This window comes from Triturus cristatus, chromosome 3_2 (genome assembly GCF_964204655.1).
Source record: "Triturus cristatus chromosome 3_2, aTriCri1.1, whole genome shotgun sequence".
Lineage (NCBI taxonomy): Eukaryota > Metazoa > Chordata > Amphibia > Caudata > Salamandridae > Triturus > Triturus cristatus.
The window spans coordinates 1,156,645,289-1,156,669,753 of NC_140584.1; the positions used below are offsets into that span (position 1 = coordinate 1,156,645,289).

A 24,465-nucleotide genomic window follows, 5' to 3' on the forward strand; every position below is an offset into this window, starting at 1 on the left:
AAATGCACTGTAACGATCAACATGTTGGTAAAGAAATGAGTGGCAGCGTCGTACATCTGGGGAATCTACTATTTTATACGCCAATTTATACAGCCTTCTCTGTTTATTTCTCAAACATTTTGCCCTTGCCGCTTTCCTTTGTGAGGTTTTCTGTATTCCACCCACAACACTGTATAAATTTAACAAACCACACAAGATCCTGAGGAGTGGCGAGGAGGCTACAGATGGGACGGAAAGCCTGAGGGGTGATTGAGCAGGGGATTGTGCAAATTACCTGGTAAAATATTTTGTGAGTTTTGTTCGAGACAATGTAACACAAACATAACAATACCTAGCCAAAGTTAAGGGCCACCGTCCCCTCCAGTAACCAAGACGAGCACTACCCTGCTCTGTCCTAAAGAATTGCAATCACTGGCAGCAAATGCAACTCGGGCCACAAAGAGAAAGAAGTACGTTGGCCAAGAGCTTGTCCGAAGATGGCTCCCAAAAGCCATCACACATGATGACTGCTTGATGACAGATGAAATGAAAAATGTGATGTACTTTGAAATCTAAAATCAAAAAAATCAAAAATCAAAGAAAATTAAAGCAACAATTATTGCAAAAATAAGAATACTTTATTTGCTATGTACATTTTTGTTAAGTCACCACAGTGGCTAGCTCAATGAGCATGGGAACTCAGCTTCTAGAACTGAAGATGATCTCTGTTGAGGAAACATCACTGTCCTGGGTGTCCTCAGCCAGTGCACCGCAGGCCTCATCCTCATCCACTGGGCTCATGGTATTAGCAGCGCAATAGACATACTCCAAGGTGTCATCAAGGTTCTCAGGTCCAAGTATCAAGTGCTTCGTCTTCACAGTAGAGACCTGTAGGTACAGATGGACAGTGAAATTTTAGGAGCAACAAAGAGATGGAATTTACTCCAAGTATGGCCCCTCCATTCTGGCCCCAAATAAATGTAAATGAGGATACCGGGTCAAATCAATATTTTGCATTTTGGTAGGTGGCGGTCGCCACAAGAAAAGGTTGGTGTCAGTGTCGAGAATGGATGCAAATCTTGGATTCACAAATCACTGAGATGTAGTGAAATCTTCTACCGTAAGTAAGGGGCGTGAAATGGGGATCCTAGTAGCATATCTCAGTGGTTTCAGTAGTTGAAGGACTATTGACTTTGGGTCATCATAAGAAGTCTCAAGTGTGGGATAGGGATAGAAGTTTCAAGCTGGTGCTTTGAAGGGCAAAGCCAGATGAGCTGGTGCCATACTCATGAACAATGAATGCTGAACACTTACTTCTTTGGTAGCCTCTCACAGCTCAACCCATGCACCTAAATTCTGTACTGCATAGAGTCATCCTCAGTACTGCAGTGTGGGGGCGCACATATTGATTTTTGTATGAAAGAGGACTAGAATAGCATCAGACCCTCTAGTTCCAGTACTGGGAGCGTCACAGAGCATTGGTGAATGCACCTCAATCCAGTCCTGCAGCACCCAACTACCCTATGCAATTTCACTACTGAGTCACACACAGCTATGCCAAGGTACATTAATTCTGGTCTGCTCTGGGACCTCTATAGTTAACTGGTGTACCCCCTCCTTTACAGTTACCGTATTGAGAGCAAGGACTACGATGGAAGTGAAGGTCATGGACGTACCTCAATAGTCGTCGAGTCAGTAAAATTAGCTTTAATGTTTCTAGAACATTACAGGTATTGGAAGCAGTGTGGGACCTTGAGCAAAAGGCGTACTATCAATATCTAAAGCAAAAAGCCAGTTCAAGAGAAATTACTTCCAATTCTAACTTTAGCACCTATCGGGTCCTCCATTTATTTATCTTTTATATTTTAACTGCCATGACCACAACGCCCTTTATAATAACAAATTGCCATCTTTGCAAGCATGCTTGGAGCTCCCGGTAACAACTAGGATTCACCAACAGGGAGAGTGATGAAAGAGACCAGATGCAGAAGCAGCATCTTGGGGCATTTTTTTAAGGCAACATGGAATTAAACATGGTCAAACTAGCTTGGCCTGACTAGTTCAGAAACCAAGGGGGTTGCTACTATCAAGACTCAGAACATTCTGTCTCAATCTTTGACACCAAACTTTCACTGATGAGGCGTGCCCACCCTGAGAAAGCCTTGAATCTACCTCACTCCAAGAAGAGTATATTCTGCAACTTCAAATCGCAGATCTGCCTAGATCTTCTATGCTGCTTTCTATTCAGATGACCTGTAGATCCAAGGTGAATCTTTACTAAGCAATTGGCCCTTCAAGATCATTTTTGAACAGTCTTACATTGATTATGCAGTTGCTAGTGAACTAAAAAAAAAAAAACTCCGACCACAAATTCCCCCCAAAGTATTGTCACCTAGGTAGGTTTGAAGAGGTCTTCTTAAAGTTTATTAACGCCAACGCTAAGACAGTTGGAGATCCTGCTATTGATATTTCCTCATCTGAGCAAGATTCCATTAATTATTTAGATATTTTAATAGTGGCATTCTTAAATGAAGGTAACAAGTGGAAATTCCAAGTGAGGAGAACACTATCTCCTTCAAATGGAATTAGTGCACATAAATAACATTTTTAAAAAAGGGGTAAACTTGACCAAGACTGCTAAAAAGCCAGAAAAGGAAAACCTTATTGGTGTGACTTGAAATAATATCCATCTAGCACATGGAAGAGCAAACAAAAGTTTCACCTCCGAGGGGTAAAAAGAATAAGATTTTGCCGAAAAAAAACTAAGGAAACTGTTTTCCTCACAGATTGAAGATCTCCCACCCTTAGTAACGGTGGTTGAGGACATTTTGAAACCAGCCAGCAGATTGACCCGGAGGCCATTTCTTTTTTCAACAATCCTATAGTAAAAACACAGTTGATTTGGATATTTTAAGTGAAGGCGATAATAATGTACCTTTGAGTCCTATCATACATTCCTGCAAACAACCATGCTTCAATTAAATAAAGTTGAAGTAATAGTGGAGTGGTTTATTGGTACAAGGCATTAGCCTTTCACTGTGGTGGGAGATTAAGCGTACATGAGGCAATTTGTTTTGCACTGGTATTTAAACCTAGTAGGGGAGGGGTTAACTGTCTATTGAAGCAGAAAACGTTGCCTACCAGGAGTAAAGTGCAGGTTCCAAGAGTTGAAAATAGGTGCAGGCCACATCTTTAAAAATGTTAATTCAAAAGGATTGACAGAATCTTGAGGCTAGAAGGTGGTTCTCAATTCAACAGTCAATCACGAAAAAGCCTTGCTGGCTTTTGATCTATTGTTGCTGCAACTAAAAAGGAAGTGATCAAGAAACATGTCCCAAATAATGACAGTCTGGTATACCCATTTTCATTTGTTACATGGTAGACAGAATAGTATTTCACAGGTGAGTGAAACAAATCAGAAGTAGAACAAGCAGTGTTAAATGTATTAGGTTTCGCCTATGTGATTAATAATATGCAGTTTGTGCCAACGAAACCTAAAAACAAAGATATCGGACTCGATATCCGAGTTGACTACCGGTACTGGTTCAGTACCAGAGCAACATTGACCCTGAAGAGAAAGTGTATGCAAGAGCAACTTTTATATTTAAATAAAAAATAATCAGTAGATGGCAGTGTTGTCCAGTTCTTGCACACTAATATAACTGCCCAAAACAAAGTCATAAAATAGTGCTCAAGACCTTAAGCCCACATAAAATGTAGAGTGAGATCAAACGAATACTCCTCGGTGGCGGCACGATGAAAAGATCAGGAATGTAACACAGTTGCTTCAATGCGTGCAGCTAGGGGAAAGTAAACAAACAAGCATTTGCAATGCAATTGGTCTCGGCTTTGGGATCTTGTAAGTATTTAGCCATGCAGCACATTATACTGGGCACTGCAACATCTACTGTTCTTTAACATGGAATTCTTGTGAAAGTTAGGGGTTGCCTAAAACAATATATTTAAGGGGAGAATAAACAATGAAAAAGGTATTATTTGCTTTCACCTGTTCAAAATGTCGAGGGTCACCATTGATGGAATGTATCAGATAGGGCAAGCTAAGAGTGAGCGTGAAAGAGCTTAAGGGAGAGAGTGTGTCTGTGAAACTGTGTGAGAGAAGGGAGATGTGTCTGAAAGCATGTGCAAGAGAAATGTGTGTGAGTATACATTGGGTGTGTGCATTTGAGAGAAAATGTGTGCATGAGAATGTGTTTGATAATCAACTCAAGAAGCATTTCTTATAAAGGTCTGTTTGGGCAAGTGTGGTGTCTGAGAAAGACAGACAGACAGAGAGAGAGAGATATGAAATTGATAGTAGTGCAGCAAAAAATGAGGCAAAAGTAGGAGAGAGTAATGCAGCAACATGGGAGAGCTGGGCAATCCGAAACTTGACAGCTAGTGCAGATTCTGCAACGTTGGAGAGCGCGCACTGCAGCCTATCAGTGTTTGTTGTGCAGACAGCATAGCCTGGCAGTCTTACTCATGTATCTGCTAGCGACGGAAGGAGAAAAGTGGGCTATGGCCCCTTGGACCAACACTGACATCTGAGCTGCAGTGGGGGCCCACCAGGGACGCATTACGTGATTGAACTGCCTCAGCAGAGCCGTGCACGATACTCCAAACCCTCAGCCGATACTCTCCAAATGGCAACATAGATAGGCCCCAACTCTCTCGATGTCCAGACCTACATGTTCCCAGGGGGCAATAGCTCTAATCCCTGAAGCAATGCACACATGCAAGAAGGAGGCCAGGTGCACATCTGCTTGATGTGTGACAGAGCTAGAGGGCAATAGCTCTAATCCCTGAAGCAATGCACACATGCAAGAAGGAGGCCAAGTGCACAACTGCTTGATGTGTGACAGAGCTAGAGGGCAATAGCTCTAATCCCTGAAGCAGTGCACACATGCAAGAAGGAGGCCAGGTGCACATCTGCTTGATGTGTGACAGAGCTAGAGGGCAATAGCTCTAATCCCTGAAGCAGTGCACACATGCAAGAAGGAGGTCAGGTGCACATCTGCTTGATGTGTGACAGAGCTAGAGGGCAATAGCTCTAATTCCTGAAGCAGTGCACACATGCAAGAAGGAGGCCAGGTGCACATCTGCTTGATGTGTGACAGAGCTAGAGGGCAATAGCTCTAATCCCTGAAGCAGTGCACACATGCAAGAAGGAGGCTACGGACTGTTCTTTTAATGGCGCTGGGTGGGTACTCCGCTGCAGCCTACTTCTGGTTACCTCTACAGTGCTGACTAAGGGCTGCTTGCTGCCTGACTGAGGTGGCTTGCACTCAGATTTCCAAGATGGCACATTAGCGACAGCTCTAGAGAGGATTCTTAGCTATACGAAACAGCCCCAGGGTAGCACCTGGCATAGGACCTTGAACCACTGGACATTTGTGCATAAACTGCGGCTGACATCGATTCAACATGAAGCAGCACTACACATGAGGTCGGAGAGTGGCAGAGGGGTGAAGGCACCTGCCTCGACATTGGAGGTGTGAATTCAAACGTGCTTCTAGCTAGGTCAGCCATCTGAGCAGTGCAGACAATGAAAAGGCTGAGAGCCGTGCCCTCTTATTCCTGCTACATTCCCTTTCATCAGAGCACGAATGGACAAGCTTAACAGACACAGTAAAGTGTGTCCCAACATGATAAGTTCGAACCTTGTCCTTACCTCGGGGACCCCCAATTAATGCCTCCTTTACGTATAATGTACTGTGTGTCTGTGAGGTAGACACGTTTTGTAAATGGGTGTGTCTGGAGATTGGGTTCTATAGGGCTCGTAGCTCATTGTGCTACTCCCGGTCATGAACACAATCTAGGTATAGCTGATAAGCGGTCCCTTTTCATGTGTGACACCTTCAGCAGTCCTGCTACTTTCTGATATGATATGATATGAGATTGTACTTATAGAGCGCTGCTATCACTCCGCGAGGAGTATCTTGGCGCTATTGTCAAACGTCGATGGGGGAAACCAGAATGGTGAACTGTTGAGAATGGTTTTAAATCAGAGAAAGACAGCAGACCTCCGAGATGCCATAGATCCAGGTTTTAAGTTCCTTCCTGAATGTAAGTTCCGAGTTGCTAAGTTTGATCTGAGCTGGGAGTTTATTCCAGGCTCTGGCATCCAAGAAGGCCAGGGTTTTTGCTCCTTTTGACTTGTATTTAAAGTGCGGTACTTTAAGAAGGTTAGCTGAGGATGATCTGAGCACTCTGGAAGTGGTATATGGAGTAAAACGTGCAGACAGGAATTTAGGGACAATATTCATCTTTGCCCTATATGTGACCAGAAGAATTTTAAAAAGGATTCTTTTCGGAATCGGGAGCCAATGGAGAGCATTCAAAGCAGCCGAGGCTGAGGACTTTCTAGGGAGCTTGAGCACCAGGCGGGCTGCAGCATGCTGCACCACCTGGAGCTTCTTTAGAACTGATTTGTTGACTCCAGCCAAGAGGCCGTTGCAGTAATCGATACGAGAGAGTATCAAGGCCACTGCTACGGACTTTCTTGCGGACAGGGGAAGAAACTTAAACATTTTTTTTAAAGATTTAATTAGAGTAAAACATGTGCCTGCAACTGTTTTGACATGGGGAAGGAAACAGAGGGAATTGTCAAATTGAACTCCTAGGTTCCTGACAACCTTTGCAACCTCAGGAGGGGGGGCTGCTCACTCAGGCCACCATCTAGACGGCTGAAAAGAGACATCCGACCCTATCGGGAGAATCTCAGTCTTATCCGTGTTACACTTCAAATGATTATTTTGCATCCATTGGAGGACAGCAGTCAAACATAGTTTGAAATTTATTTCCGCCTGCATAGAGTCATTCTCCAAGGAGACAATCATTTGGGTGTCATCTGCATATGACATAACCTCAATCCCAAAAGAATTGATCAAGGTGATGAGGGTAGCCATATACACATTGAAGAGTAACGGGCTAAGGGAAGATCCCTGAGGGACTCCTGCCGTGATGGCGCGCTCTGCAGAAAGGAACGAGCCCAAGGTAACCACCTGTCTCCGAGAAACCAGGAAGGATGTAATCCACTTCAGTACAGTACCAGTAATGCCGCTGCATTCGAGACGCCTCAAAAGAATGTCATGGGAGATCGTGTCGAATGCAGCCGACAAATCCAACAGAATCAGGACCACTCTCCTGCCTCTATCTGTGATCATTTTCAAAGAGTCAGAGACTTCAATGAGAGCGGACTCTGTCGAGTGTTTGGGCCGAAATCCGGATTGACACGGATGAAGAGTATGATGCTCTTCAAGAAATTTAGTTAGCTCCTTTAGGACGAAAGTTTCCGTGATTTTACCCAAAAAAGGGAGAAGAGAGATAGGGCGAAGATTAGAGAGTACCGTAGCGTCAATATATTGTTTTGTTTTTTGTGGTTTAACTAGGGCCAGCTTCCACTCCACTGGCACCACCCCTGTCTTGAGAGAAGAGTTGATGATCTGCTTGATCATAGGGTTTGCTACCACTAACAACTTCTGTAGGACTGACGGGGGGCAGGCATCCAGTGGTGAACCAGATTTGCATTTTTGAATGGCTGAAAGAGTCATGTCCAATGAGACAGGTTCAAATGTAGAGATGGAAGCTGAACCGTCCTTCCAAGGAGGATCGGAAATGAGATTTCCTGCTGGAAAATCTACCTGAATCTTGAGGATCTTTTCCTGAAAGAACAGGGAGATCTGGTCACACAGTGACTGGGAGGCAGGAAGCCCCGCTTGTTCTGCCATGGGTTTAAGAAAGGACCTCACAATTTGAGAGATGGTTTTCTGATTATCCTGTGCCATGTTAATTTTATTAGTAAAGAATTCCTTTTTTGCCAACTGCACCTGACAAAAATATATTTTCCTGCCCTCCCTATACAGCTGTTTTTTGTCCTCTCTATATCCATTTCTCCACTGCCGCTCCAGTTGCCTGCAGTGTAGGTGAGCTTGGGCCAGTTTGGATGTGAACCAGGGAGTATTTAAGTTTTTTCATTTTAACGGTTTAATCTTAGAGTTTGAGGGCGAAAGAACCCTACCTACGGTGGCCAGCCAAGACTGAAAGAGACGAGAGTCCGTCTCTGTCTGGCCAGTCAGCGTTGGAGCAAGGTCTATGGCCGTCATCAGAAAGTTGGAGTGTTTCATGATCTGTGGCCAACTCGGTCCCTGTTGAGGATTATTAAAAAGTTTTGCAATCTGTGTCTTCAGAGGCACAGTAAGTCTAAAGGGAATAAACGAGTGATCAGACCAGATTACAGGGGAGGGAGAGTCAACTGCAAGCCAGGATAGGTTGGAGCAGACCCCATCCAAGGTGTGACCTGCCTGATGGGTGGGACCCTTAACTATTTGTTGTAATGAAAATACATCTAGAACTTGAAGGAAACTAGATGTCCATCAGGTGGAGATTAAAATCACCAAGGAGTGTAAAATTTCTATATTTAAGCATTAAATGACTTAAAGAATCATTAAGTGCATCGATGAACTTGGCACTTTGGCCAGGGGGCCGATAGATCAGAGCACCAGAGAAGCATGCGGTGGCAGTCAAGGAAAGACAAAAGCCAAGACATTCAGCATCATTAATGGTGTCTAAATCAAAGAAGGTACAAACAAGGGATCACGCAAGATAATAGCGAGTCCGCCCCCCCTCCCTACCAGTCGATCTTTCCTATGTATACGAAAGCCTGGTGGGATGGAGTTCGCTACATCCGGGCTGCTCCAGTCTTTGAGCCAAGTCTCGGTAACAAATAGAATGTCTAATTGGGAGTCCAATAAAAGATCTCTGATGTCCTGACTGTGTTTATACATAGAATGTGCATTGATTAGTCCTCCAGTAAGTAGACCCCTGTTCTTAATCTTCCCCGACCTAGAGTGTGTCTCCTGATTAGAAACACCCACCGGTATTACAAAGGGGAGGTCTAGCAGACCCCGTGAATGGAGTCGGGAGAGATGCTGAGTTGACACGGTGGTTTCCTGTTTAGGCTTTTAAGGGCATCCGCTTGATAGATTTTTGCATTACGTTGGGCAGCATGTCCCGTCATTGTCCCGTCCTTGGCGCGGACGGGCGCAGACGGGCTTGCCTTCGGTGCGCCGCCGGCGTGCCCGCTGCGCGCGTCCGCCTTGGCCTGGACTTAAATAGCTGCCCTGCTCGTGCAAGTCCATCTCCCTGCCCCTCCAGGACAGTCGACCAACAGAGGCGCTGATTGGAAGAGCGTGGGAGAGTGCGTTCGCTTCCCTCCAATCAAACGGCTCTAAAGCCGGCGTCGGACCGAGGAAGCGAAGGCCAAGGTGCAAGTAGAGGTAACGATAACGGGATCAAGAGTTTCTTTAAAATCACAGCATTACATTACAAAGGTTAAAAAAGGGGTTTCTGGTGAAAAGGTACAAGGAATATACCAAGTGCAAATTAACAAAAATCATGCTCTAACATGTGCCAATGATGCGCGAGCTAAATTCCTCGAGAGATAGTGTCACAAAATAAAAAAAACTGAGTACAAAGCAGCATTCAGTTTCCTATAAACAGGATGAGGGGTTTCCTCACCTCGTAAGACGCTGCGCGTCCGCCTTGGCCTGGACTTAAATAGCTGCCCTGCTTGTGAAAGTCCGTCTCCCCGCCCCTCCAGGACAGTCGACCAACAAAGGCGCTGATTGGAAGAGCGTGGGAGAGTGCGTTCGCTTCCCTCCAATCAAACGGCTCTAAAGCCGGCGTCGGACCGAGGAAGCGAAGGCCAAGGTGCAAGTAGAGGTAACGATAAAGGGATCAAGAGTTTCTTTAAAATCACAGCATTACATAACAAAGGTTAAAAAAGGGGTTTCTGGTGAAAAGGTACAAGGAATATACCAAGTGCAAATTAACAAAAATCATGCTCTAACATGTGCAAATGATGCACGAGCTAAATTCCTCGAGAGATAGTGTCACAAAATAAAAAAAACAGAGTACAAAGCAGCATTCAGTTTCCTATAAACAACAGGATGAGGGGTTTCCTCACCTCGTAAGACGCTGCGCGTCCGCCTGGGCCTGGACTTAAATAGCTGCCCTGCTCGTGAAAGTCCGTCTCCCTGACCCTCCAGGACAGTCGACCAACAGAGGCGCTGATTGGAAGAGCGTGGGAGAGTGCGTTCGCTTCCCTCCAATCAAACGGCTCTAAAGCCGGCGTCGGACCGAGGAAGCGAAGGCCAAGGTGCAAGTAGAGGTAACGATAACGGGATCAAGAGTTTCTTTAAAATCACAGCATTACATTACAAAGGTTAAACAAGCATTTGCAATGCAATAGGTCTCGCATTTATAAGAGTTTGAGCTATTGGCATTGTAAAATTACATTGCCTTTTATTTAGGTTTTGGTTTTAAAACAAATAAAAGGCATTGTCATTTACAATGTCAGTAGCATAAACTCGCATAAAAGCAGTGTGTGGAGTGCAGCAGTGTGCGGCATGCAGCACTGTGACGTGCAGCGGCGTGCAGCAGTGTGCGGCGTGCAGCAGTGTGTGGCGTGCAGCAGTGTTTCGTGTAGCAGTGTGAGGCGTGCAGCACTGTGGCGTGCAGGGGCGTGCAGCAGTGTGTGGCATGCAGCAGTGTGCTGCGTGCAGCAGTGTCGTGCAGCATGCAGCAGTGAGTAATGCAGCAGTGTGCAGCAGTGTGTGGCGTGCAGCAGTGTGCCGGTTGCATCAGTGTGTGCCGTGCAGCAGTGTGTGGCGTGCAGCAATGTGGCATGCAGCAGTGTGCGGCGTGCGGCAGTGTGCGGCGTGTGGCAGTGTGCGGCATGCAGCAGTGTGAGGCGTGCAGCAGTGTGAGGCGTGCAGCGGCATGCAGCAGTGTGTGGCGTGCAGCAGTGTGAGGCGTGCAGCAGTGTGAGGCGTGCAGCAGTGTGAGGCGTGCAGCAGTGTGAGGCGTGCAGCAGTGTGAGGCGTGCAGCAGTGTGAGGCGTGGAGGGTGTGGAGAGACACGTGGAGGGTGAGGAGAGACACGTGTGGAGGGTGAGGAGACACATGTGGAGGGTGAGGAGGAGACACATGTGGAGGGTGAGGAGGAGACACATGTGGAGGGTGAGGAGGAGACACCTGTGGAGGGTGAGGAGGAGACACCTGTGGAGGGTGAGGAGGAGACACCTGTGGAGGGTGAGGAGGAGACACATGTGGAGGGTGAGGAGGAGACACATGTGGAGGGTGAGGAGGAGACATGTGGAGGGTGAGGAGGAGACATGTGGAGGGTGAGGAGGAGACATGTGGAGGGTCAGGAGAGACGTGGAGGGTGAGGAGAGACACGTGTGGAGGGTGAGGAGAGACACGTGTGGAGGGTGAGGAGAGACACGTGTGGAGGGTGAGGAGAGACACGTGTGGAGGGTGAGGAGAGACACGTGTGGAGGGTGAGGAGAGACACGTGTGGAGGGTGAGGAGAGACACGTGTGGAGGGTGAGGAGAGACACGTGTGGAGGGTGAGGTGGAGGGTGAGGAGAGACACGTGGAGGGTGAGGAGAGACGTGTGGAGGGTGAGGAGAGACGTGTGGAGGGTGAGGAGAGACGTGTGGAGGGTGAGGAGAGACGTGTGGAGGGTGAGGACACACGTGTGGAGGGTGAGGACACACGTGTGGAGGGTGAGGACACACGTGTGGAGGGTGAGGACACACGTGTGGAGGGTGAGGAGACACACGTGTGGAGGGTGAGGAGACACACGTGTGGAGGGTGAGGAGACACACGTGTGGAGGGTGAGGAGACACACGTGTGGAGGGTGAGGAGACACGTGTGGAGGGTGAGGAGAGACGTGTGGAGGGTGAGGAGAGACGTGTGGAGGGTGAGGAGAGACGTGTGGAGGGTGAGGAGAGACACGTGTGGAGGGTGAGGAGAGACACGTGTGGAGGGTGAGGAGAGATGTGGAGGGTGAGGAGAGATGTGGAGGGTGAGGAGAGACGTGGAGGGTGAGGAGAGACGTGGAGGGTAAGGAGAGACACGTGGAGGGTGAGGAGAGACACGTGGAGGGTGAGGAGAGACACGTGGAGGGTGAGGAGAGACACGTGGAGGGTGAGGAGAGACACGTGGAGGGTGAGGAGAGACACGTGGAGGGTGAGGAGAGACACGTGGAGGGTGAGGAGAGACACGTGGAGGGTGAGGAGGGTGAGGTGAGACACGTGGAGGGTGAGGTGGAGGGTGAGGAGAGAGGGAGGTGGAGGTGGAGGGTGAGGAGAGAGGGAGGTGGAAGGTGAGGAGAGACGGAGGTGGAGGGTGAGGAGAGAAGGAGGTGGAGGATGAGGAGAGACGGAGGTGGAGGGTGAGGAGAGACCGAGGTGGAGGGTGAGGAGAGACCGAGGTGGAGGGTGAGGAGAGACCGAGGTGGAGGGTGAGGAGAGACCGAGGTGGAGGGTGAGGAGAGACCGAGGTGGAGGGTGAGGAGAGACCGAGGTGGAGGGTGAGGAGAGACCGAGGTGGAGGGTGAGGAGAGACGGAGGTGGAGGGTGAGGAGAGACCGAGGTGGAGGGTGAGGAGAGACGGAGGTGGAGGGTGAGGAGAGGTGGAGGGTGAGGAGAGACGGAGGTGGAGGGTGAGGATAGACTGAGGTGGAGGGTAAGGAGAGACCAAGGTGGAGGGTAAGGAGAGACCGAGGTGGAGGGTAAGGAGAGACCGAGGTGGAGGGTAAGGAGAGACCGAGGTGGAGGGTAAGGAGAGACCGAGGTGGAGGGTAAGGAGAGACCGAGGTGGAAGGGAATCAGAAGTGGAGGAGAGAGAGAGGTGGAGGGTGAGGAGAGACCGTGGTGGAGTGGGGGGAGGGGAGTATATCACTTTTACTTCCTCTCCTAGTGTAAGGTAATGCCCCCACCCCACAGGCCCTGCCGGGGCCGAGAGCAGATCACTGTTCGCATCAGCCGTCACCCGAGACCGCTCCGTACTTGTTGGTAAATAGAGGTTCACTATCTGTTGATAATGGGATTCACTTGGGGGGCTGACTTACCTCCTCCACCCCCAGGGCCAACACTGAGAAGGCATCAGAGACCTGGTGCTGCCTATGCTGCAGTACTGCGAGAGAGAGGGATGGGGGGGCGGGCTGAGGAAGAGGAGTGGGGTTAGAGAAGGGACAGGTGGGGAGAGAAAGAGGAGAGACGGGACAGAGACAGAAAAGGAGCAAAAAAAGAGTTAGAGAGAGTAAAGAGGAGAGTTGGGGAAAATGAAAACATTACAAGAGAACATGTAGCAAAGAGGTGGAGAGAGAAGATGGGAGAGAGTAAGGACGCAGCCAAGAGATAGGGCAGAGACAAAAAGAACCGAAACAATACAAAAGTATTTTCCAAACTCGTAAATAACCACGGGCCAAACAACTGATATGCAATGAAGCATCCGAATCCGGTATATCATGACGTTAACCATGCAATAAAAAATAAATTAAAAAAAAATAAAAAAAACACCAAAAAACACGTATACACCATGTTGACCCTTTTCCATGCAAAGTATTCTAAAACGCCATTCTCATTCATACATTCACAGCAAACCTGTTCACAAGAGTGACAGAAAATGTGGTATTAGTGTTACATTTTTGTTTACATCCATACCCGCTCACTTATGCAATTAAAGGATTCATGACCACACGGTTAAACAAAACGTACTGATTGGCCTTGCCGTGAAGGAGAAACACGTGTTGACACACACTCCCGATCTGTGAAACGTTCACCCCACTTTCTCGAAATTGAAACCAGTGCATGTGTCCGACGAACTTCCTGCCGCTTATCTGAATGCACCAGTGGCAGAAGATAGTCACCATCTTGCAACAACACAATTAAAGGGAGGCAGGTCTGTCTCTCCCCACCGCCACATGTCTCTGAGTCTTACTGTCTCATGCGAGATCTCCCTCTAGGAGACCGCTGACACCGACTCTTCCCCTGAGACAGTACGGGAGATGCGTGTGTGTGCATAGTGTGTGTGTCTATATGTATATATCTGTGTGTGTATGCATGTGTGTGTGTTTGTATGTGTATATGTTTGTGTATGCATGTGTGTGTTGGTGTGCAAGTATGGGTGTGTCATTGTGTTCATTTGTCTTCATGGATGTGTACACATATGTTTGTGTGTATACCTATGTCTGTGTATGCATGTTTGTGTGTATGTATATGTGTTTGAGTATGTTGGTGTGCGTGCTTGTTTATATGTGTATGTGGGGTTGGTGTGCATGTATATGCATATGTTTATGCATGTCTGTGTGTGTTTGTATATGTTCATATGTGTGTGTAAATGCATGTGTGTGTTTGTATGTGTGCATAGTTGTGTATGCATGTGATCAGAGGGAAGAGTGCACTTGAGGGCAAAGAGGGAAACATACAGGGAAGAGTATGTGAGGGCAGAGAGAAAAATACAGAGGGAAAAGCATGTGAGGGCAGAGAGAAAAATACAGAGGGAAGAGTCCATGTGAGGGAGGAGAGAAAAATAGAGAGGGAAGAGCTCATGTGAGAGCAAAGCGAAAAATACAGAGGGTAGGGCGCATGTTAGACCGGAGATAAAAACAGAGGGAACAGAGCATGTGAGAGCAGAGAGAAAAATATAGAGAGAAGAACACATGCGAGGGCAGAGAAAAAAAAACAGATCGAAGAGCACATGCGAGAGCATAGAGAAAAAATGCAGAGGGAAGAGTACATGTGAGGGCAGAGTGAAAATACAGAGGTAATAGCACATGTGAGACCAGAGAGAAAAACATTGAGCGAAGTGAGGACAAAGAGAACAAGTACAGGCTATGCCAAGCGGAAGTGATCGCGTTTGCGATCAAACATCAAAGCGGCGAAAGTGAAAGTAATCGAGCAGAGCATCAAAGGGCTGGGTGAGAAGGGAGGGGGGAATGCAAGGGTCAAAGCGGCTAAAGTGAAAGTAATCGAGCAGAGCATCAAAGGGCTGGGTGAGAAGGGAGGGGGGAATGCAAGGAGCAGAGGAGCAGCTGTGCACGTGCACGCCATCGTGCACTCAAGCCCTAGGCCAGCAAAACCATGTGGGTAGCACTTTTGAAAGCCCACTTACAAAATGTCTCAAAGAGACAGCTTTCGCTGTCTCAGCGAGACCTAAAAAGGCGTTTCTGGTGAAAAGGTACAAGGAATATACCAAGTGCAAATTAACAAAAATCACGCTCTAACATGTGCAAAATGATGCGCGAGCTAAATTCCTCGAGAGATATTGTCACAAAATAAAAAACAGAGTACAAAGCAGCATTCAGTTTCCTATAAACAACAGGATGAGGGGTTTCCTCACCTCGTAAGACTTTCTGAGACTCATTCCTTATCCTGTAACACTGTAGGCCTGCACTAAACATCTCTGTGTGAATGTGCTGTTGTGTAAAAGCCGGGTCCTGCTAGCTGACGGTATCACATGTAAGAAGGGCTACTATTTTGGCAGTTATGACCGCAAAACCCGTTGTAGAGTCTCTCTCTGTAACTGAGGCAGGGATGCTGATGGGGATGTAACGAGGAAAATAGCGATTAACATCTTACGGGGTTCTCCTGATCCAGGGCGTACAGGTTTGTCTCACTGAAGGGTTTGTTTGCGAGCTGGGAACAGAGGGTGATGCTGGGAAGGGACGCACAGCTGTTTCACGATAACCTACCTCCTGGGGTGCTGGCAGATCGAGCCCTGTCGCTCTATGCCTGGATCGAGGACACGTCCGTACAGAATATGCATGTGTGCACAAAGTGACCATCTCTCAGCTACTTACAACGCCAAATCCGTGAATTCAACCTAAGTCCGTTGCCGGCGATTGATCTTAAAAAATCAGACACTAAGAAGCAATTGTAGTACTTCCGGGTCGCAGGACAGCCAGTAGCAGTGCTTCAACCGTAAATACGCTTTAAACGTTATATTCAGTGAATGGATTTGACAGCACCAGATATGCAGAGGTAGAGGTGCTGTTGGCTCACAATGTATGCCCATATAGTACTGGTATTACAAGAAAAACAAACGCGTTTACCAGTCTTGTGTGTCCCGACAAAGGCAAGTGCCGGATAAAAAGTTTACACCGCGCGCCACATCCACAGCTGTTTGAGCTCTTCCAAGTCAAGGCGAGCTGGGTCGGGTGGATATAGGATCCGGCGCTAAAGTCTGTCGTGTAAGGGCGCTGCACGCCGAGCTTGATGCCCGAAGATCTTTATGTAGAAGCACATGATAACATGTAACAAATGCAGCCTCATGCAGCTGAGGAAATGGGCAGCCCCTTCGTAGCGCTTGGTGCCTCGGTCATGGCTTTCTACACAGCTACTCGATGCGTGTGGCTGAACTCGCAACAGCCGGGTGCCCTTACCCCCATGCAGCATCCTGCGCTGCACTGTCACAATCAGAGCAGCATCTGGATCCCCTCTCCAGCCTTGGAGCAATTGGGGAAGCTCTGTTTTCCTCTGGCCGGTGTGCGGGGCTCTCCTTGGTGCACGGGAGCCCCGCAGACACTCAGGCATGAGACGTCTCACTTCCGGTGTTTGCGCTTACTATTCGAGAGATGGGCGTGCTTGTGACTGCGAACTATTTTCAAACAAGCATTTGCAATGCAATACGACTCGCATTTACACGAGACGTATTGCATTACAAATGGCAGCCTCCAGGTTTAAAAAAGCACGGACAGGAGTGGGGTTTGAGGGGGGGCAAAAAACTGCAGGATGGAGCGGGGGGGACACACAGGGGACCAAATAGTGTTTGAGTAAAGGGGCTGATAGCCTCAGAAGGAGCAAAATGACGACATAGGCGTCAGGAGGCGGGACTAACAAGCCAAACACCAATCACAATGCAGAATTTATTAATAAAGTCAATCAAAAAGATGGGCAGAAAGTGGGTGGAGCTTCCCCACTATAGTGTATACAGCATCTCTCCACAAGACAGCGCATGCGCTGCCTAGCCGAGACCTTAAAAGAAGTTCCACACAACACTGGATGGACACAGTAATTCAGCTACGGGAACTGATAAGAGCCACCTTTTAAGGTAGATTAAATACAGGAGATTTCACAAGAGCAGCGCAAGCTCTATGCAGGCAAAACCTAAAAATGGCAAACTCTTGTGAAACTTTAGCCCATACCGTGGAGCGGATGACGGTTGCCCAGATAGTTGACTCAATAGGGTGGCAGTACCAGGTTATAAGGCAAATGCTATTCTCTGGGTTTGTGTTTTTCATGGCTCGTTTAATTATTGCACTGTGAAGGATTGTATTTCTGACATCTGGAATATGAGCCATATTGTGCAACTGTCTAAGAAGGGAGACCAGTTTAACACATTTACATATCTTCCCATTGTGTTTAGTGGAAGCTGCAGGAAAAATCTGGGCATCTATACATTACCTCATTTAGAAATCTTGGTAGAAGATATTAATTTGTTGCCATTTGAGCAAGTAGGGTTGTGTCTGGGTTTTGCCTGCACTTATGAAAATGTAGATCGTGATATGGTATGGAGTAAATTGCAAAAAATGAGCGTCCCTGGCTTTTTACTTAAAGACCATAGCACAATTATACTCTGAAAACTAGATTACAATACCTTAAGGCTCAAGAATAGAATTGACGAGGGAGTGTGGCCAACTGCCGGGAGAAATGGCTGTACACTAGCGCGGCTCAGGCTTCGACCGACCTAGCCCACTAACTAACCCGACATTGATCCGACACAGGATATCTCTCCCTGATGTGAGAAGGTGAGCGGTACCGGGCAAGCAGGCTGCAAAGTCTCGGAATAATCTGGGGCAGGCGATCAAGACCGGAGATAAGCGCGGCTGAGGCTGCCCGGCGCCCGCACAGCAGCAGCCTCAAGTACCCTGGTTGCTCTGCCCCAAGAGCTTGAGTACGGACGAGCGGAGACGGCGAGCCCGGGAGTGCTGTGCTCCGTGAGCACTGATGGACGGAGACCCCGCTGAGATAAGTGTGGGCATGGATGACTCCCTGCTGGGACGCTGCGTCGAGGAAACAGTAAGGGCAGAGTTGGGCACCACCGTGAGAATGAACTAGGACCGCTGCTGGTGACGCACTACTAATCCTTAATGGCGGCGCTCTAACAGTCCTCACAGGACACAGGGGGACAGCCATGGTGCATCAGTGACTGAGACACTTAACAGATTCACCTCCGTGGGACGCAATAACAAACTGGGTGGTGCATCTGGTGCTGACGAATCATTGGCAACACTCAAGGCTCACGGAGTATAGAAAGTTGCCCCTAGGAGAAGTTAAAGTGGCAGCTGGGACATTAAGCAGCCGGGATTGAGGGAGCGGAGTGCGCCGAGCACTGCACCATTGAAGGTGCCAGTGGAAATATTGACGACGCAGTGTGAAGCGAGACCTCATAGAATAGTGCGGACCGTACAAGCCAGGCATCGCGCTGCTAATGAGGGGTCACGCTACTTCAGGGGGCTAGTCCGGACTGCGTCGCGGTCCTGTCAATTGCACCCAATTTATACATACAGGACACGAAGTCAGGAATACAACGCGCCACACAGGTACCTCCAGTGCGGAAGAGTGTCCCGCATCTGGGTCATTAAGCTAACGCCACGGCTTGCGAACTTAATGCTCTGTGACGGTAAGGGAACCAAAGGCAAGACAAATAGCACAACGATACAGAACTCTACAACGGTGAGATTACACGGTCCTAAACAGTGATTGGAGCCATCATCGTGGAAGTACATACTCTGCAGTGCCTCACTGGCTTTGGTGCGGGAGGGAAAACCGACAGGCCACATGACTTAGTCCACTGTCGGTGGCGGTGAGTACCTTATACATCGAGTCGGGGGCTGTACCTGAAAATGGCGACAGCTAGAGGGAGCCGTGGCTCACAGCAACCAAAAATAGACAAATACACTTGCCACAAGTCTAATGAAGCAGATTCAGTCAGCGCAAGTCTTGAACAGGACAACAGAGCGGGCCCTAGGGAGCAAGACTTCCCTACACTACAGGATGTTATGACTGCCATAAACGGAGTCCGCACCTCCGTAGAAGAACGTATAGACTCAGTCGCCACTGATATCTCCTAGCTAAGAGCAGAGCTCAGAAAAATGGATGCTAGAGTGCTGGTAGTTGAAGACTGTATTAAGGGCCTGGTGTTGGATACAACAGCATTGAAACAACAAGTCTCGGAACTGCACAGTCATACCAAACTACTCAAACGGCAACTCGACTATTATGAGTGGGGCTCAAGACGAAACAATGTTCGTATTTTAGGTGTACAGGAATGGGCGAAAGGTCCATCAACAGACCTATTCATCTAAGAGCTAGTACTGTACCACCCACAGCCTAAATTCCTCTCAAACCACTTCACCATTGAGCGTGCCCACCGCATTCCGGGAGGGGGGGGGAGGGGGGGGGGGAGACCCTAACCAGGGGCACCACCCAGTCCAATTCATGCAAGGATGTTATCCTTCAGACCGCTCGAAGTGGACAACCGCTCAAATTCGAAAACAGCGTTATATCCTTTTTCCCCAGATTTTACCACTAAAGTACAGAAGCAGAGACGCTCCTTTCTAGAGATAAAAAAAGCACTCAGAACACAAGGGATTCAATATGCTATGCTGTTTCCAGCTAAATTGGACGTGGAGGCGCCGGGGAAAAGCTGGCTCTTTGTGGAGCCGGAAGAGGCCAGAGACTGGTTGGAAGGATGGCGACAAGTTGGCCCTAAAGGAACTATAGACCGACGAGAGCGACGAGAGACCAAGCAGCAACAGCGACAAGATCCACAACAGGCCGATGGAGCACATAACGCCGCGGGAGGGTCCTGATCGTCCCCAAAACCAGTAACAAAATTAAAGATGAAATCACTAAAAGACAAACAGGTCAGAGAATTGGTTACTCAAAGTTAAACTGTGTCACACTTCTCAAGAACAGGGGGATGAAAGAGGCATAAGAGAACTCAGGGTGCTGACTTTGGCCTCTGTGCTGAGCCCTGTACTAACTAACGGAGAGACACTACAGTAAGAATTGAGTGGGACTCCCAATGCCGCAACTGTAGATGAGTAGAGTACTAAGTTGTGAGATGATTTCTGTGCATATAGTCCGATCGTTTATGGACAGGTGGGGGAAAGTTGAGCCACGGCTCTACAACTAGGGATGGGAGGGCGACGGGCACTCTGCAAAGTTGGGGAAGCGGGTAAACTCATTCCATTAAGCAGGGAGGCAGGGTGGGGGGGAGTTGGGTGGGGAAAGGGTGTTATAAGTTTGTTCATAGTTTTAGGAGCGCACAGGAAACACGTAGTTACCCACTACGTAAGTGGAACAAAACATATAGCGGCACATTTGCAGTGAGTCAGCGTCTATTGAAAGAAGATGACTGCATACATAACTCAGAGGCAAGGGGAGCAGCGGAAAGGAGGGTGGGCAGTGATGTCCCTGTCCGGAATGATGAGGAAAATCACAACCACAACAAATTTGGGACGACAACAATGATGGATACGCAACAGTATGTTATAACACAAGCTGAACTCAGACAAGACGGAGGTCCTCATCCTCGGATCATCCCCCTCAGCCTGGGACGACTCCTGGTGGCCAGCCACACTGGGAACACCACCGACACCCACCGACCACGCACGCAACCTTGGATTCATCCTCGACTCCTCCCTCTCCATGTCAAAGCAGGTCAACGCCGTCTTCTCCTCCTGCTACAACACCCTCCGCATGCTTCGCAGGATCTACAAGTGGATCCCCACCGAAACAAGACGGACGGTGACACAGGCCCTCGTCAGCAGTGGGCTGGACTACGGCAACGCTCTCTTCACAGGCATCCCAGCCAAGCACCTGCAATGCCTACAACGTATCCAAAACGCCTCCGCCCGACTGATCCTTGATGTCCCCTGCCACAGCCATATCACTCCACACCTGAGGAACCTACACTGGCTCCCCATCGACAAGAGGATCACTTTCAAGCTGCTCACCCATGCACACAAGGCACTACACAACATCGGACCAGCCTACCTCAACAGCAGACTCAGCTTCTACACCCCCACCTGCCAGCTCCGCTCCGTCAGCCTCGCACTTGCTGCCATCCCCTGCATCCAGCGCACAACCACCAGCGGAAGATCCTTCTCTTTCCTCGCCGCCAAGACCTGGAACTCACTCCCCACCCACCTGCGGCAGACTCAAGACCTGCTCCCCTTCAGAAAACTCCTCAAGACCTGGCTCTTCGACCGGTAGCGGCGCTGCCCTTCCCCCCCCAGCACCTTGAAACCCTCACGGGTATGTAGTGCACTTTATTAATACCGTGATTGATTGATTGTTCCACTCAGACGACCATGACGAGTAAGACAGGCAGGGATTTGAAGTTTCTCACGTGGAATGTGAACGGTATGGAGGACAAACTTAAAAGAGTAGTGTTGCTCCAATATCTAAAACGACAATCACCTGAGATTGCCCTCATACAAGAAACGCACCTGATGGGTAATACTTGCAAGGCATTTAACAGATGGGGCTACCTCCTTGTAACGCATGCAGGATTTACAACTAGCTCCCGCGGGACGGGTATACTTCTCCGCAAGAAGTGCCCCTGATGGAGGAAGGACTTGTAGAAAAGAGACTTGCTCGGAAGCGATCCGCTTCTTTAACTTACTAGCAAGTTACTAAAAGTGTTCTTGTATAAAAAAACGAATGCACTCCACACAAATACGCGGGTTAGTGAAGCTTGCTTATGTGTTTACTAACGTTAACAACACGAACGAAGGACTAAACCCGCTTTAAACGGGGAATCTTTATTTCGCATGCATCAACTGCATCTACGCTGTATGACGAGCTAATGCTGGGAGGGAAATTCTTGCGCATGAGCAGAAGACACTAAAATGGAGTCTTGAAGACTCGCGTGCATGACATCTGCTTGGCTGAAATGAAAACGAGCCATTTTACTAATGCTAATGCGGTGAAAGTATTAATAAGTAAAAGGGAATAGAGTAGAGATAGGTGGTATACAGTGAAACCATTTTATTTGTGAAAGTAACATCTGTCTTTTGACTATCACTAGTGCGTATTTGGGCCTCTCCTGCATAACTGGACTGAATGAAGTGACACGATGCTTGCGCATGCTCACTGAGTGAAGCCATGAAGGCCATGACTAAGACGTTGAATGGTATCCAAATTAAAGTGCTACAAGACTGGGAACGGATGGTGAAGAATCCAGCAATGAGATCTTCTATTCATCGTAGTGTCATTAATGTTGCAAAATGGATACATGTGGGTGGGAATACATTTTTTAATAAAAAGTAAGGGGATGGGTTTGCGAACAATGTTTTCACTGAATTAAATGACATGTAAGCATGGTGTGATGATCTTCCCCTTTGCCTGACCAATTAGATCTTGTATTTTTGCAATATTGAAACTTTAGTGGGTGGTACATGAAGAACGAAAGGTATATTTAAGATAGCTTTAGTTAGTTATGCAGAGCTCGGCATGCTGTCTGTGTAGCGGGAGATGCTGATGCTGGGAGAGACGCTGAGAGATGCTAATGAAGAGCTGAATGCAGAACTTTCTACCCTAATTTAATTGGGTTAGATAAGATCGTGGACGAATCTCGAGGAGGAAGAGAGTGTCAGAGAGGGGTGCAGCGCAATCGTTGGAATTCTAGAGAGGTCAACTACTCTGTCCTGAAGTCTTCGTCTCCTGACCTATCCCGGGGGACCTTTACCAGCCCTTTGGCCAGGGCTTGGTTTTCACACCATTCTTGGTAATTATAACTTCGTGTTTGTTTGTAGGTGCTCTTTTCTCTCTATCCACTATTTTCCTTAGACATCGTTCATTGAGTAAGTACGCGTTATATTTTTTTGATGATTTAATTGAATTTTCTCTCCTAAGAATGATGGTGAATGCACTGTGTATTTGAGATGGTTCACATGAGATTGAAATTTAAATAAAGATTTAAAACTTACAGAGTCTGTGGTTATTTACTTTAAATGAAAAGAGAGAGTTAGTGTTAATTTTCGTCATCAACTAGTTCAACTAATGGTCCATCCACGATAGGAAAGAACTTTTTGATCAGTGAAAGGTTAGTTAGGAATAAGATATAACTGATCCTAAAATTGTGGAAATCATAAAGTTTGACTCCAGCGGTTTACTCAATAGCGTGTGTTTATGGGTCCAGGTAGTGGAGTAACTGTTGTTGGTACACCGCTGGATCACCCCTATAAGATTAATAATAAGTGGGAAGATGATCAGGGCCGATTTGAAGCAGTGACTGGAACATGGGAGGGGAGACCTCGGAGTGTGTTATCAGTCTATGCTCCTCCTGCATTGCAACAAACCACCTTGCAAGACCTTGGCAAGCTCATACTCTATCTGCCCGTGGGCATTGTATTAATCGGTGGAGACTTTAATTTGGCGGTCAATGGGTTGAAGGACCGATTGCCCCGACGCCAAGATCCAATTAACGGGTCTAGACTGACTACCTTTCTCTCGTCTCTGGGCCTAGTAGATATCTGGCGACAACTCAATCCCATTGCTAGTCAATTCAAATTCCACTCTGGTGCACATAACACTCCGTCCCGCATAGACTATATGTTCACACAAGCAGCCGACTGTCATGAATTTTCAGAGGCCTGTTGTCTCGCGAGAGTCATCTCGGACCACTCGCCAGTGTTAATCAAGATGCACGGGGGGTTCCAACCGCCACGACTCACCCTCACAATCAAACCTTGGGCGCTGCGAATTCCACATATAAAGTCTAAATTACAGCAAAATACAGAGTTATATTTCAGGGAAAACTCAGTCTCCGTGGCATCATCCCAAATCCTTTGGGGCGCATTTGGGGCAGTCATAAAAGGACAGGCGTTGGCATTAATGATGGGGCACAAAAAGGAACTGACAAAGCGAATAACACAAATCGAGAAGGAAATTCTGCAAGACGAGACTAATCTCACTTAAGCCACTGACGAGGCGGTGCAACAAGCACTGGCAGCCAAAACATCAGATTATAAACTCTTACTCACAGCCAGGTCCAGACAAAAGGTGATTTACCAGAAAATTTATGAGCTGGGTGATAGAACCAGCAAATTACTTGCATGGTGGGAAAGGAAAGAACAAGCGAGCAGATTGTTTCACCAAATTAAGGGGTCATCAGGGGAGGACATAACATATCCACAGGACATAGAGGAGACATTTGCCACTCATTTCGAAACAATTTACACCTCGCGTACAGATACAACTCCTGCAGACAGTCGAACCCTACTAACTACTATACAGGTCCAGGGTATTGCATTGGGTGACCGAGACTCACTGGAATGTGACCCATCAGTAGAAGATTTACTGCTAGCAATTTGAGATACAAGTTTGGGTAAGGCAATGGGACCGAATGGTCTCCCGATCTAGTTTTTTTAAGATGTCTGGGACCAAGCTGGCACCACACCTGCAGCACATGTATTTGGAGAGTTATGAAAAAGGACTATTGCATGACGAGATTCGACTCGCGTCCATTGTTGTAATACATAAGCAAGGCAAACCTGCAAACGTCTGTGGGGCTTACAGGCCGATCTCTCTTTTGATGATCGGAGCCAAAATACTCGCAAATGTCTTGACAAATTGAATTATTCCCCTGATCATTAAATTGGTGCATCCAGACAAAGCGGGCT

The 24,465-nt window shown here is 47.7% G+C and overlaps 1 protein-coding gene across 1 annotated transcript in view; it reads right to left on the bottom strand.

The window, feature by feature from the left end:
• Positions 1-601: 601 nt before the first annotated feature.
• LOC146859315 (uncharacterized) overlaps positions 602-24,465 on the bottom strand; it is a 135,376-nt gene continuing 111,512 nt past the window's right edge. Inside the window, exon 5 of the mRNA XM_085647157.1 lies at positions 602-867. Within this exon, the coding sequence (XP_085503283.1) occupies positions 679-867 (189 nt within the window). The 3' untranslated portion in view covers positions 602-678. The remainder of the gene's footprint in view (positions 868-24,465) is intronic.